General features: G+C 33.9%; 1 protein-coding gene across 2 annotated transcripts; it reads right to left on the bottom strand.

Annotated features, from left to right (window-relative positions):
• Positions 1-1264: 1264 nt before the first annotated feature.
• LOC140181586 (ATPase family AAA domain-containing protein At1g05910-like) lies at positions 1265-4235 on the bottom strand. 2 transcript variants are annotated; one of them, XM_072225620.1, is made up of 4 exons: positions 4172-4235; positions 3944-4056; positions 1651-1760; positions 1265-1503 (listed from the first exon to the last, which is right to left on the bottom strand). In XM_072225620.1, exons 1-4 carry the CDS (start codon positions 4201-4203, stop codon positions 1351-1353), a joined length of 408 nt encoding a protein of 135 aa, XP_072081721.1. In that variant the 5' UTR covers positions 4204-4235; the 3' UTR covers positions 1265-1350. The 2 variants fall into 2 exon arrangements, with proteins under 2 accessions (XP_072081721.1, XP_072081720.1); XM_072225619.1 differs by lacking the exons at positions 3944-4056; positions 4172-4235 and adding exons at positions 2119-2189; positions 2330-2581.
• Positions 4236-15949: the final 11714 nt, after the last annotated feature.

The raw sequence follows: 15949 nt of genomic DNA, 5'->3' as shown, positions 1-15949 counted from the left end.
GGTTAATTTATTTTTTCGTTTAACTAAGTATTACAAATTTAAATTTCATTTTGTGCATTGAACAACTTATTAACTAGCAACGATAAATTCTTAAATATAATTTCAATTCACAAAAGATGGTCTCCTAGATTAAAAAATGCCATAGAAAATAAAAAATCATACTACTCTACAAATGTTTGATTATGCTATTTATGAAATATTTGATTATTCTATTATGAAATTTTTGATTATTTTTTATGGCCGATCCTTTGCTGACCAAATAGTAAAACACATGTATGTACATAATAATTGTTTTGGTCGACAATTTGTGGTGTTTATAAAGCATTTTCTATTTAGAAAAATAATATTGAATGTAATAAATGTTGAATACTTTTTTTCATCTTGCCAATTTCCTTCTATAACATTGCATTACTTCCATTCAACTCAGTCGAAGATGTGGATGCGTATCGGAAGCTTTTGAATGACGAAAACAATACGAAAATATATGCATGTACCTAACAAACCATTAATGTGATATAACTACTATGACTTTATTTTCTCACCAACCGAAAGAGTTGAATGCCCTGATGCCCTAATTACTGACTTTATTAATTATATTTATACTACCATTCACTACTACATAATTGATTTTTACTAATATTTAAAAAATATTATCAAATCATATTAAAATATTACCTATATATATTAGTAATATTTTAACAAATGTTAAATATACCCTATGTTACTAAATAATTTTACTAATATTTTTCTAAAGATTTAATAACATTTAGTAAAAATGTTACGATAGTTCTTCTATAGTAATATTATAAGAAATGTTACAATAGACTTTTCTTGGTAACACTTAAAGAAATGTTACAATAGATATATTTTGTAACACTTAGAAAAATGTTTAGATAACTTTTTGTAACACTTAAAAAATGTTACAATAGATATTTTATGCAATACTTAAAAAAATGTTACCATAGATATTTTTTGTAACACTTAAAAAAAATATTACCATAGATATTTTTTGTAACACTTAAAAAAAATATTACCATAGATATTTTTTGTAACACTTAAAAAATGTTACAAAAAATCTTTAGTAATATTTTTTTAGTTATATTATACTATTTTTTATTTTATATTATACACAATATAAATATACTAAAATTAATTACTACAACATAAAATATTTCATTAAATTCACAAATTCACGAAATAAAATTTTTATAACCTCTTTCATTAATCAATAATCATTGTACAAGTTTGCTTCGTGATGCAAATAAAATGAGAAAAGAAAAAAAAATACTTATAGCACTTAAACTCTATCAACATTCCATATAAAAAATAAGTGTTTTGTTGTGAATTAGATCAACGATACATTGAACAATGAGGGAAAAGTGGATGTGGTGCATCTTCAACTTCAGCTAGCAAAACTGAGGATGTTTCCAGTAGAAGGATAGGCATGTTAGATGGCAATTTGTCTAGCAAAGTCTGGAGGACAACTCTGAGTTGTTTATGAGCCTGTAGGATTACAAAACCAAAACCAATCAAACTCAAGTAGCATTGAATCAGCCCCACAACATAAGTGAACACATGCGTATAAAATATAAATTTTGGGCAGGGAGATCATTTTCATTTAACATGCAAATAATTAAAATATGAACTTACAGTTTCCCACCAAACATCAAATTGTGGTAAATAGAGAATTGATGGTGTGGTTCTTCTAGCTTCACCAAATATGTATACCAATGCCTCCTCTGGTGTCTTAGCACTAGGATCTGACAGTAGAGATGGAAGTCCTAATGAATGTTCTTGTTAAGATATAGACAATCAAAAAAAGCATTCACTTATTAAGATATAGAGAATAACAAACCCAACCCTGCAAAGCAAATATATATTCTCCTCACTACAAATAAATCACAGGAATAAAAAAGTAATCATCATAAATAGATAACAGAGCTGGAAGGACAATTTCTCTATTATCAGTTTACTAAATATACTGATTTGAGCAGATTTTACTAAAGATACTGCACAGTTTAAGTATTTAACAACCACTTCTTAGCAAATAGCAAGACACTACAAATGTCATTACTTAAGAAAATCACAAGATAAAAAAGCTAGCAGAACAAACCTTACCAGAATTGACAACCACCAGTGACGGGTAGCGCGCGGTGAGGGTGAGCAAGAGAAGAACGAGACTAGAATGGCTGAAATGGAGTGAGGGAAAGCAGAATCAAGTAGAGATCTAAGTATTCTAATCCAAGATTCTTGCATATGAATTACCACAAGTCCATAAGTTATTCATTCGTATTATTGAACTTAATTAAACTAATTAAGTAGGTCTTACTGAAGTGATTTGCATAGAGCAGGAATAACAAGATCGGGATGGTTATCAGATAACCATAACTTGGAAGTGATGAAAAGTTCATCCCTGGAGTTTATGAGACCAAGTTTAAGGGCTTCAGCAATGGCTTCTCCCAGAGCCTGTTCGGAGCCATATATAGAAGCAGTGTCGAATTGCCTGTAACCGAGCTTGATGGCCTCCATTAATGCCAATTTATGGACGTCACCGTCATCAGTTTCGAAGGCAGCAGTTCCAAAGCCTATGACCAGCATGCTGAAGGATGATTGCAGGACAACATTTGGGATTGCTACTTGCGTTATTGAAGACATTTGGAATATGAAGATCGGAATTAATTAATTAATTAATAATAATAATCAGTTTGTTGATATATGGTGCTTGGAAATGAGAATTATATATATATATATATATAGCTGAAAGCCTACTACTTATTTTATTTATGCCCCATGCCTATCAGATAAGTAAGAAAGCCCGGATCCGGAGAAGCAGCTATTTCTGAAGCATCCTGGCACTGGCCCTGCTCTCTGGTGATGTTCGCCCATTCTGTGGCACCCACACAAAAAGAAAGATAGGCAAATAGCGTACAAAGAGGATCCGCCTCTCTAATTCACTTGGCAAAAGACTAAGGAATAATTGGCCTTAGCGATTCTTCACTCTGTGTTCATAGCTAACCAAGAGTGAGCTTATTCAAGCGGACGGAGATGCTTTTTGTACGGGATCTATTGGTTCAGAAAGAGAGCTACTAAAAGGTAAACGTTTTCCCCGATCCCAGATCAAGAACAAAGTCCTAAACAAAGTCTTTCATAGGATCTCCTTTCAATCCTAAGGGAGTCCTATGAAGTTGGAGAAGATTCTCCATTCTATAGGTATTCTCCTGCTGTTGGACTTTTAGTTCCGCAGGCCAGTTACTGTTTTCGTTGCCTTTTCTGTCAAAAGCCCATCCAAAGGCAGGCCATGCTATTCAATGCTCGAGAAGAAGGGCTCCTATCCCTCCCAAGGAAGGGCAGTAGCTTGATTACTTGACTGCCTGTTCCAATGTCACCTCGTTCTATCTATCTTCCATCCGTTACCTTGTTCCTGCAGGCGCCTATATGCGCGACTACATGGAAAAGAACTCAACGAGTGGAAGGTCTCGTTATATATATATATATATATATATATATACACGGTGCAAGATCTATATATGTCTCTGCTTGTATCATCATTTGACAAGTTTATTAATTAGAATTAGGAAATGTATGCTTATTTTTTGCATGCTTAATTAAACAAATAAAAAGTTTCAAATAGTTAATTAAAAAGACTTGCAATCAGAAATCAGAAATAAATGCTCAAGAATTGACTCACATTAAACTTTGAAGCATGGAAAATGATGGTGGGAGGGCATATGCAATCATAAAAAATTTGAAATTCAATTTAAAAAATATTTAAAACTTAAATTCAACAAAAATTTACGATCAATGGGCTTTATATTTACTAAAATTAACAACTCACTATAATATTGGCTGAAATGAGCTGATATAGTAATGATTTTTTAATAATAATAACAATAATAAAGAAGATAGTATGAAATTATAGAGGGGAGGGGACTAGGGGAGTAACCTGAAGAAGCTTGAACAAATTCAGATCCTTTGAGTATATATTCTGCTCCTTCAGTGGGGTGTATTATGTCATTAAGCGCCAAGTCACACCATACATAACCGCTCTTATAGTTCCTAATAAACAAAATGCAATGCTTAATTACTATATATCATTTTTCCATATTTATGTTTGTTTTGCAACAGAAGAAGCCAAGACAAAGTGGTTTTCTTTTTTAGTTTAATTAATTACCTTTTACAAGACCATGAATATTGTAAGGGCATGGCACTGCCTCTCAGCGCTATGAGCCGCTCGAACACATCTTCGTTTCACCAAGTAAAAGTAATAAATAAATCAATCAATTAATCAATTAAAATTAATTAGAAAAATTCAACTATAAAAAAATTAAAACAGCATTCCAGCATTTACAACATCAAAGAGCATCACTTTCAATGAATGAACAAAAATTCAAACAGAAGCAGAAGCATTAAATTTTTACTTATCAAATTCCGTGTCTGAACTTTTTACCTATCAAATTCCATTAGTAACTGGCAAGACTAGATATCTCAACTTAATAACTGTAATTACTTGGCGCATAATCATTTTCTAAACCAAAAAAGGTTAAGCCAAATGCAAAGAATGAAAGGACAAAGTCTTTTCAAAATGCATGCCTCTTAGACCTTGGATTATTGGAGTGCATTTTCCATTTATATTTCTTGACTTATTATTAACTGTTCCTCGAGAGTAGTAAGAAACTAAGAATACAAAGTATGTGTTTTGATGTGCAGTTGAAATTTTGAATATCGTTGCTGTATTTTTAGTTTAAACTTTAAAGGAATATTCTATGTATCCGTCGTCGATGGAACTAACACATACTTCTCTACTATTATATTAGAATGGGTGTGAAGCTTATTCTACATAGACTTCATATCTAATTGAAGGAAAAAGATCTTTCAAAATCAAGAGATTAGTAAAATGATAAAACAAAAGTCATTCATTGAATTTGTAATTTTTATTATATGTAATTCCTACTACCTTGAAGACCTTAATGCCCACTTTTTTAATATATCAATCTTCTTAGTTTAAAAGAGCTTGTTACCGAATTCTATCTTGTTTAATAAGACAGTAAGACATTGTTAGATGTATTGTTGGATATATGTATCATCCTCACCTTTTGGAACTAAGACTTAGCTGTTATAAAAAACATGACACTTTCATGCAACAAGGAAGATCTCCAATTTATGGTGAAATTAGAATGAAAAAACGAAGAGTCTGCCAAAGTACCAACTAAGGAAGAAAAAAGCTATTTAATAAATAATTCTTCAAATTGGCAGTTAAAAAGAATCAACCTCTCCCAGACAAGAGTACAAGACAGTTCTCCAACTTCATGTTAAAGATTAAAAATAAGGCCTTGAAATTCAACTAAAGGAAATGGGTGTATTCAAAAATTACTATAATATGGTCACATTTTGCCATATGAGAATGGTGATTCTGTTATAACGGCAGAAGGTTTGACTTATTAGTTTTCTCTGCAAACCAATACATTGAAAGAAAGATGTACTTATCAGAAGCATTAAATTTTTACCTATTCAAACAGAAATTCAAGTAAATTTGAGTAGACTCCCTTGACAAGTTCTCCATTTTCATTTGTATACACAAGACGTTTCACACATAGAGAAACCTGGGTGAGTGAATGAAAGCATCATATCAAATATATCATATTACAGAGCAATTAAAGTATGAACAGAACAAAAGGGTATAACCCAAATTATGTATAGGTCTCCAAAATAGGACTCACAATTTTTTATGAGTCTCCAAGATCATCAAGAGCACTGCTAGCAATAGAATACAATCCGAGCTTGTGAGGCTTTCCATTCTTGTCAATGCCATCTGGAATCACGCCAATTGATTGTCCTTCTCTGTAAGGAACCTCTGATGAAATAATTAATTACAATTAGTTACAATCACTGAACCAGCAATAAACAAATAAAAAAGCACAGAAAGTTAATACTCTAGTTTATGAACTCCATCAACGATTTTGTCTTGATCATCTTAAAGTAAAATTCATTTTCGTTTCTATTTGCTGCTTTTTCCCTAAGCCTCTGCAAAAATAAGTTAATTTCCAGATACAGAAGACTCAGCAATTCAACTTATTAATTTACAACAACAACTTCATGCAAGGAAATAACATATGAGCTTGTGAATCAGTAGTTCAAACTTACTTTATTTTGAACTTTTGGCTTTTATTTTTGTTCTACATGCTTGAGCAGAAAAAATTAGATAAAAAGAAAACTCATGAAAAGAATCTCAAAAACATTGGGTTATTAACCTTCAATTCGTAACGACATCTCCATCTTTTATGAACTTCATCATCCGGTATTAGATTTCCAACATCGTTGAATTGTCGATCCTTCGAATCAAAATCTTTCCTTGCCCCATCGGAATCAATTTTAGGGTTCCTACCTCCTCAAATTAAACATCTCCTTTGATTTGACCTGCTAGATCACGAGTCAAAAAATTCATTAAGATCAATTAGCTATTCAACTCTCACGGAGCTAATTGGATTAAAACTTCTACAGATTTGAAGAGCGAATTAGTTCATTTTTACTAAACTCAGACTCTTCCGACTTGAAGAGATTTGAAGAATCAGCTACAACTATGAAAATCAAACCCTAGGAATTTGAAGAGAATCACCTATGATTTTAAATCTTACCTTACTGGAATGAGATTGAGTCTGCGATTGAATCATGCATGAGATCGACGAGGCAGAGCGAGAGATCGAGAGGAGGCAAAACCAAAAATTGAGGAGGCAGAACAAGATCGAGAACTGAGAGATTGAGGAGGCAAGCGAGATTGAGAAATTCAGAGCATTGAGAGTGAGCATGGATTCGATTTCAGAATAGTAAGAATTTTTTTATTTATGAAATTAGGAATAGGTAACAGTTTTTGTAAACTTTTTATAAAAATTAAACCCATTTACTAACATTTTATAAAAAAATGTTACTTAATATTTAGTTTTATTATAATTACTAACATTTTAATAAATGTTAAAAGATAAATGTTACTAAATGAGTGAAATGTAGTAGTGATTTATCATCTACAGGAAATGTCATTTTAACCAAGATGTTCACATCTTAAAAGTGTAAAAAAATTTGTTTTTGTTTTGAGCTGAAACTAGAAGTAAAATTCAAGTGCGTTATAAGTTATTTAAAGTAGCTCAGACACAAATAGGTAAACATTAATTGCAAAAATTGTTAATTTTCATAACATAAAATTACAGGAGTGGTATATACTGAGTTTATAGAAATCAGAATACAAAATAAAAATTAGAATGCTATTTGTTATGCATGTATAGTAGAAGAAAAAGAAAATTAAAGCAGAAAATTTAGGAATCATTATTAGTATTATTGTCGCATATTCACAAAATACTGCATGTAATACACAACTTTAAATATTTGCATTATCTATGTGGCCTTGAGTTTTTAATATTTAACAAAGTGCCACGACAGTTCTAAGGCTCATAATATAGTATATATACATTGAAAGAAGTAATAATACTAGAAGCTCAATGAAGGAATAAAAGCTCAAAGTCGCATAAAAGCGGAATTACAAAGCACGAACCGTTCACATACAATAACCAAATGCGTAAGCACGATAAGAACAGAACATGGAAATATACAACCTTGCATAAACCTTACATATATATATATATAGTCATGAGGAACTAGTCTCAGTTCGCAGAGTTTAGACCGACTAGCTAACAACAGATATAACAGAGTTTTGAAGTTTAAAACAGCAACATTGTAACACCCTACCACACAAAGCTTTACGCTTAAGTCGTAAAACATAGGTGGTATGGTATTACGACTTCTAGAATAAAAAAAAAAAATATATATATATATATATATATATATATATATATACGTATTATAATTGAAAGAATATAACATACGAGGAGCCTTGCAGGATAGGTAAAGCAAAATCGTAAAATTAAAAGCGCAAGGCTCAGGAATAACAATTACTTGCGTACGAAGGGAAATAAAGATACTTATAGATACTAAAAACAGAGTGCTAAGGATACAAAAAAATCAAGCTCCGAGCTCAACTTACGAAGCTAAGGCTGACCGGAGAATATCATACATACATACATATAAAACCCGAGTTCCGAAATATATAAAAGAAACCCTAATTCTCCATAAATCCTCTATGAGGTGCAAAAGTAAAACAAGTTTATAAGGAGAGTTCTTTACATATATATATATATATATATATGTATATATATATATGTATATATATATATATATATATATATATATATGTATATATATATATATATATATGTATATATATATAGAACAAAATATAATATCCCAAAAGACCCACTTCACTGCAAGAACTCCGGATGCCTAGTGAGGTGTCTCTCAACATGCATCTGAAAAACACAAATATCCGTATGAAATGAGAACCGGAGGTTCTTTGCATGGTAATGGTGCCGCATACATAAGATATAAGGTCCCAGAAATGTCAGAGGCAATCCTAGAACTCCGACACTCAAAGACTTAAAACGAAAACCATAAACAGGGGCGGTTCTCTAAGGTTCCTAAACTTAACCGAACTCTAACCAAAACCCTCAATCCTCCGCCTTACTCCAATCCTCCAACTCCGGTGGAACCACACAGACAAACAAACAAACAAGGCAAACATAAGTAGAATACAATTACAATAGATAGAAAATTTAGCAAGTAAGCATAATAATCACATATGTAGGCCCAATTAATGCATAATCGAACAAAGCACATATATGCATATAATGTATGTCTATCTTACTGGATGTGAGCTCACGTGTCGATTAAATCGCTAGAACCCGATACATCCGGTAGCTAACCCGGATATGGTCTCTAGGTTGCGCATCCCTAGGAGGAACTTTAACGAATGAGAGTGCCTTTCCACCTTCTCTTGGAGGTATCACAAAGGAGAGTGCCTTTCCACATTGAAGGAGTGTGCCTTTCCACCTTGCAACCAGAGAAGAATGTGGGGAAAACAATACGAAGGAGAGTACATTTCCATCTTTCCCACATCCACGTCACGACAAGAGAGGGAATCCTCCATCCTCAACTTGCCATTCGATAAAATTTTTCAAGTTAACACGCAAGCGGGATGACACCCAAACCTTTCCATCTCCGCCATTCTGGCCACACTCAGTCATCGCCAATCTCATTGATGACAAATCATCTTATGCTAGTTTTACAAGTATTTTTCATTAGTTTCATTAGGTTTTATGCACTTTCTTGCACAATAAGTAAGTAATTGGAGTGGATTTTCATGATTACCTTGAATCAATCAAACATCAATTATTTTACACAAAATCATAGGTTTTATGCTAGAATTAATTGGTTTTATAAATGATGTAAAGATCCAGTGATTTTGGTGGGACTTTGATTAGTTGTTTGGTTGTTTGTAGGTGAAGAAATGATGAAAAAAAGGGAAAGAAGAGTTTTGGAGCACGCTTTGGACCTTAGGCCACGCTTTTAAAAGCGTGGCCCATGACATTAAAGCGTGGCGTTCACAAAGGAACCAAACTCGTGCAACAATCATCAAGGCATAGTGTTCAAAGAAGAGAACACTACGTTGCCTTTCTTTCACTTTTTCTTGACTCTTGGAACCAAGGAAGCAAGGCACAGCAAGGCTCACAAAAGCCAGCGCTCAAACAAAGAAACGTAGCGCTCAACCAAGGGAAGCAAAGCGCACACCAAACATGCATTGGCCAAGGCTCAAAGATGCACCAAGCATGGGCCAAGGAGTAGCGTTCAAATATGTGAATGCTACGTTCACTTCTTTCACCTATGTCGTGGAGCTTGGCTTAGAAACAAGTGAGCAAAGCCCAAGCGCTCAAAGAAGGCAACGTAGCGTTCTCTAGAGGCAACATTTTCGTGCTTCAAGCATTGGGAGGAAGAATCACCAAGACGAAACATTGGAAAAAGGCAACGTAGAGCTCCCTTTCTTCACCTTTTCCGTGCCATAAAGCCAAGGAAAGCAAGCAATCAAGTGTAGCGTTCACAATTTGAACGTAGCGTTCAAAGAGTGAACGCTATGGACAAGGAGCTATGGGCAAGGAGGCTTGGCACATGACAAGGCTAAGTGAACGTAGCATTCACAAGACCAAACGGAGCGCTCCCCTGGGAGCTGACCCATGCCTCAAACCCAACTTGAACCAAAGCCAACCGGACCCATGTTTCTTCAAATCCAAAAATCAACCCACTCCAAACTTTGAAGACCAAAATAGAAAGTGTATAAATAGGGTTAAGTTTGATTTGTAAAAGGACCTTTTGCTCATTTTTAGTTTTTCACTTTTAAATTTTCATTTTAAATTTGGTAATTGGGATTAGATCTAATTTGCTTTCTGTTTTCATTTTCTTTCTTCTGCAACTTTTACTTTCTGTTTTGGGTTTTGACTTGAGATTGAAGAACTCCATTGAATTTCTTGATCTGAGAATCATCTTTGCTTTTCCTTTATATAGTTCTGAGAATTGGAGAATTGGATCTGAATTTCCTTTGTTGTTTTCATTTTTATTTCTTCTGCAATTTCTTTTCTGATTGGTCAAGGAAGTAATTGAGATCTAGATCTACTTTCTGATCTCATTACTCTTCTTCGATCTTCAATTTCTCTTTTAGAATTTCATAATTGAACTACGTTTTCTTGCTGTTTGTTTCTTCAAGCAATTTTCCATTTTTGTTTTGCTACTGAGCTGAATCTCTTCATCTCATAGCTCTCTGATTTACTTTAGCTTGCATTTTCTAGTTAAATTCTGAATCCCAGTACCCAAATCCTTTTGTTCTTTAAGCAATTTACATTTCTTAGCAATTTAGATTCAGCAATTTACATTTCTTGCACTTTAAGTTTCGGTAATTTACTTTTCTTGCAATTTAAGTTTCAGCTCTTTTACTTTCTTGCACTTTATGTTTCTGTAATTTACTTTCCCTGCACTTTAAGATTTAGCTAATTTTCATTCTGCACCTTTTATTTTCTTGCAATTTAGCTTCTGTTAATCAAAATCACTCAAATCATCAAATATTCGCTTAACTAAATTCATCACCTAACTAAAATTGCTCAATCCATCAATCCCTATGGGATCGACCTCACTCTTGTGAGTTATTACTACTTGATGCGACCCGGTACACTTGCTGGTGAGTTTGTGTGGAATCACTTTTTTCCCTCATCAAGTTTTTGGCGCCGTTGCCGGGGATTGATTTAGATCGACAATGATTAAGTGGGTGAGAAGTTTAAATTAAGCATTTTCTTTATTTTTGTTCTATGCTTTAAGTTGATAGCAAGGTGTTTGAGTTATTGCCTCACTAAGAAATTCTCATCTGTGACATGAATTTCAATTTTCATTAGTGATGTGTTTCACAAAATTCAAATGGAGTTCAACTCATCTTATAATCAAACAGATTTTATGGGATATTACCCACCATCACCAATCTCTAATGGTGGCTGGGAATATCACCAAGAAATTACAGATCTTGAGTACTCCAATTCATGAAGATATGCTTCAGAACCACAAGATGAGCAAGAGAATCATATGGGATATTTCCTACCACCACAAAATGATTTAAGTCATTATTCTAATGGTGGTGGGGAGTGTCACCAAGAATTGAAAGAGTATGAACACCTTCTAGAGCCACAAGATGACTCGTACTGTTATAACAACCACTCACATTGTGACTGGGAGGGGCATAATCAAAGGGATCTTGATGATCCATATTTTGTTCATCAAGAGACATCTTCACTGGAGTGCACTTTCAATAAATCCATGCAAGATTGTCCCCCAATACCACAAGATGATCCATACTGTGATGACTTCCACAATTCTTCAAGTTGTTATTGGGAGGATCAAAATCAGAGAGCATTCAATATGTCATACTCCATTAATCAAGAGCCATTATCACTTGAGAAAACCTTCAACTCATTTATGCAAAATTGCCCAACCTCACCTCCCAATTCTTCACTTGAAAACTTTCCATCAATTGATTTTGTCTCAACACAAAGTTTCCTCCAAGATCCATACAACTCATCTCACCAACCACAAGATTCATTTCACTACACAGAAGACTCATTTCAGCATTCACAAAATTCATTCCACAACTCACCAGATTCATTCCATACCACTCAAAATAACCTCACCACAACACATCCATATCCACAAAATTTCTCTCAATCTTCATCTTTTGAGCTAGCAATTGAGGATCCCCTTAAAAAATCCAAAGAATTATTGGAAAAGAAAGAACAATCCTGGAGAGAACAAGAAATTCTCCTCCAAAAGATGGAGGAGCACTTGGAGAAAATCAGGAAACACTTAGAACTGTTAAGCAAGGAAGATGAAGAACAATTGGTGGATGTGAAGGAGAAAGTGGAAAGGCAAGATGAAGAGGTCCCTGTGTCAAGCAAACTTTCAATGAAGAATGAGGTGGTGGAGGTATTTGAACCTGAAGCTACATACTCACAGAAGCCACTTGAGATGACAAAAGAATATGAAAACTCACAACCTCCACAAACTTTCCTGAACCAAAAATTCTCAACACTTGAATCTGTGATTGAAAGATATGAAAAGGAGATGAAGAAATCTTGGAAAGATCAACAAATCTCCTCCATGAAAGTGCTATTAAGTCAAATGTTGAATGCAAAGGAGGAAGTGGAAGGACAAGATAGTGTGGAAGTCAATCAAGAAAATTCACACTCAAGTGAAGCAGAGAGCTACAAAGATGAAGGGCTCATTGAACCATCAATTCAAAAGGCTCTTGATGAAGAAAACATTCCAATAATCACATAGCAACCAAGTCTTAAATCCAAAGAAGTGAAGGCAACTAACAAGAGCACCAATCCTACCCCTGATCCAGCAAGCAAGCTCAATCAAGCCATTAACAAAAGGAAGCTTGTTGAGGAGAGACCAAGACAGGGGGCTATAGCTGAATCTTCTCCCCCCTTGAAGTCATTCCTTTTAAAAAACTGGAAGAACAGGAAGAAAGTAAAGAAAAACATGTCAAGCTAATGACACTAAAAGAGCGCTTGTTAGGAGGCAACCCAACCTTAGGTAACATTTCATTCCTTTGCTTTGTGCATTTTCTCTATCTGTTTTGTTTAAATTTCAATAAATTGGCATATGATTACATCCTAAGTTTGGTGTTGCCCTGCAACAATTTGTTTTCAAATCTTTTTGGATGATTGCATCAAAAATGAAAGTGTCACACTAAGATTCTAAGTTTGGTGTGCCACTTAATTCTCTATGCAATTCATTAAGCAACACCACTTGTCTGCATAATCATAATGCCCTTTGCAGTGTTATCTTTCTTTTAGTTAGACAATTTTAGTTTTTTCTGTGTTTTAGTCATTTCCTTGTTTTTAATACTTTCTTTTATTAACTATTTTTGTTAATACATCACCAAGAGAGCCTTGTTCATGACAGATTCTTGACTTGGTGATTGTACTTAACATATAACAGTTTCATTTGCTTAGTTTTAATTCAAATAAATTGACATATGATTGCATTCTAAATTGGGTGTTGCTATGCAACAAAATTTGGTTCCAATCCTTACTAGATACTTGCATCAATTCCAAGTGAAAGTGTCACACTAAGTGTGGTGTGCCACCTATCTTTTATGCTATGTATCGTGCAGACCCCCCTTATATTTGCAATCACAATGTCTCTGTCTCTTGTGCCTTGATTGTTATCCTTAAGTTTGCTTGCTTAAAACACATGTACTGCTAACATTTCATTGTGTAAGACATTCATGATCCATCTTAGCCCCATAGCCATTGTTCTAATTGTTGATTGAGGATGAGTAATAATTTTGAGTTTGGCAAGGGAAAGGGAAGAATAAAAGGAAAATGACAACAACAAGAAAGATAGACCACAAGGTGGTAATGCTCCTTTCTCCTCCTAATTACTTCCAGCACTGTAAATTGCATGAGTGTCTTCATTTTTTCTGTATACATGTGTGGTATGAATAAGCATAGCCTGAATCTTGATTTGTAACATGTTGCTGTGACATTATGACTACCAACTTGAGTTTTGTGATTCAAAAGTAATAAAGTATCATGGTCATAAACAAACAGGGTCATTAAAGAAGAATTTAGCATGTGCATACAGGTATTGGAAGGCTAGTATGGTTAACTGTTGCTCAATTGCATTAGATCTTATTTAATTGAAGTTTTCATCTAGACCATTTTATGAAATCTTTTGAAATCATGAAAACCTTGAAGAAGCAATTGCAAATTAAGGCAAGAAAAGAAAAAGGAAAAGAATGAGAAAGCTGAAGGCTCTGAGTACCAATGAAAATTCCATTGTTAAGTACTTGTGGTGTTTATGTATCAAGCAAAAAGCTTGAAAACAAAACACTTAGAGTCAAGGCTAGGCTCAAGTGCAAAAGCACTCCCTCAAAGCTCAAGGTTCTGAGCTTCAATGATTAGAGAGTCAAGAAAAGAAACAAATGAGCTTAATGAAGTCCTCTAATTCAATGCTTGTGGTGCTTATGTATCAAGTGGTAATACTTGAAAACAAAGCATTTAAAATCGTAGCTTTGTTATCAACTCATGGGGTAAAACACCCAAAAGGAGAAGCTAATAAGAAAATCAAAAGCTTGTTTCAAGGAAGAAACATCAGGAAAAGATTTCATAAAATGAGCTAGATAGAAGCATCAATCATTTACATTTCTTTTGTGATTGTAGCATGCGTAGAAAACTAGCCTACCATGAACATTGAGTTGCTATTCTTCTTACCTTGGATTGTCAATCTTTATTACATGATTCTTTTCTTACATGGGGACAAGCAAGGTTTAAGTTTGGTGTTGTGATGACATGTCATCATGTCATATTTTTCTATACTTTTTCATACAAGAAATTGACAATTAGTGCTTAAATATTACATTCTTTTGTACTTAAATGGTATATTTCTTTGATTTTTTGATTTTATAGTCTTTGTAGGAAATAAGAAGAAAAAGAAGCAAAAAAAAAAAAGCACAAAATAAGCCAAAAAGAGAAAAGAAAAATTTTGGGGCACGCTTTGAAGTTTGAGCACACTTTAGAACCTTAAGCCACTTTTAAAAGCGTGGCCCATGACCATAAAGCCTTAGCATATGCATTAATGCTTATCCATGCATCAATAATTAATAACCATACTATTTCATTATCATGAATTATCATGCATTAATGATTATGTATGCATGCATTTAATTATTTATGCAATGCATGAACGCATTAGTATTATTAATTAACGCCAATGAATGCATGCATTATTAAATCTGCCAAGGCGTTAATAAAAGGCATACATTATTAAAGCCAATTGGCCAAAGAACACATCAAGCTTTAACGCTAATACATTAGCATTTAATAAAACCAATGAAAGCATGAATGAACCCTTTATTAGTAATGTCCAATTGGCAAATCAAGCTAAGTAATTAGCATTACTAATAAAGCCAATAAAAGTTGGGCAGCAAGCGTTCAAAGTGAGCGTTACGCTCACTAAATTAAACTTTTTCGGGCATAATTGCCAAGGAAGCAAGGCTAGGCAAGGAAGACACGAACGTAGCGCTCAACAAACCATGCACCAGGGATGTTCACTTAAGTGAACGTGAAGTTCACTCAATGAACGCTAGTTAACCTATATTCACATCTCAATTCAGTCACATTTCATACACCTTCATGGATTCTGAACTTCCTCAACCACAATTCATTTACTTTCATCTTCTTTCACTAGTTAACCCTTACTTCGTGACTTAAAACCTTAATAATAAATTTGAATAAGAGTTTTCAGTTGTTTGGAAAATCAGAAGAATGTTTAATAGTTTAAAAATAGCGAATTTCCATCAAAGCAATAGTTTCGGAGGTTTACAGGCTTACCAGGAAGGTCAAACGGTGAAATACGGAGTTTTTGTGCAAAACTGGGTAGTGTGTGCTCCCATAGGTGCTGTGCGTGCGCACACAGTAGAATGACCTTCCCAACCTGTGTATACGCACCCTTGTGTGCGTAAACACAC

The sequence above is a fragment of the Arachis hypogaea genome, chromosome 18 (assembly GCF_003086295.3).
Source record: "Arachis hypogaea cultivar Tifrunner chromosome 18, arahy.Tifrunner.gnm2.J5K5, whole genome shotgun sequence".
NCBI classification, from domain to species: domain Eukaryota; kingdom Viridiplantae; phylum Streptophyta; class Magnoliopsida; order Fabales; family Fabaceae; genus Arachis; species Arachis hypogaea.
Note: the sequence above shows the minus strand (reverse complement) of the source record. Positions and strands in the feature narration are given on the sequence as shown.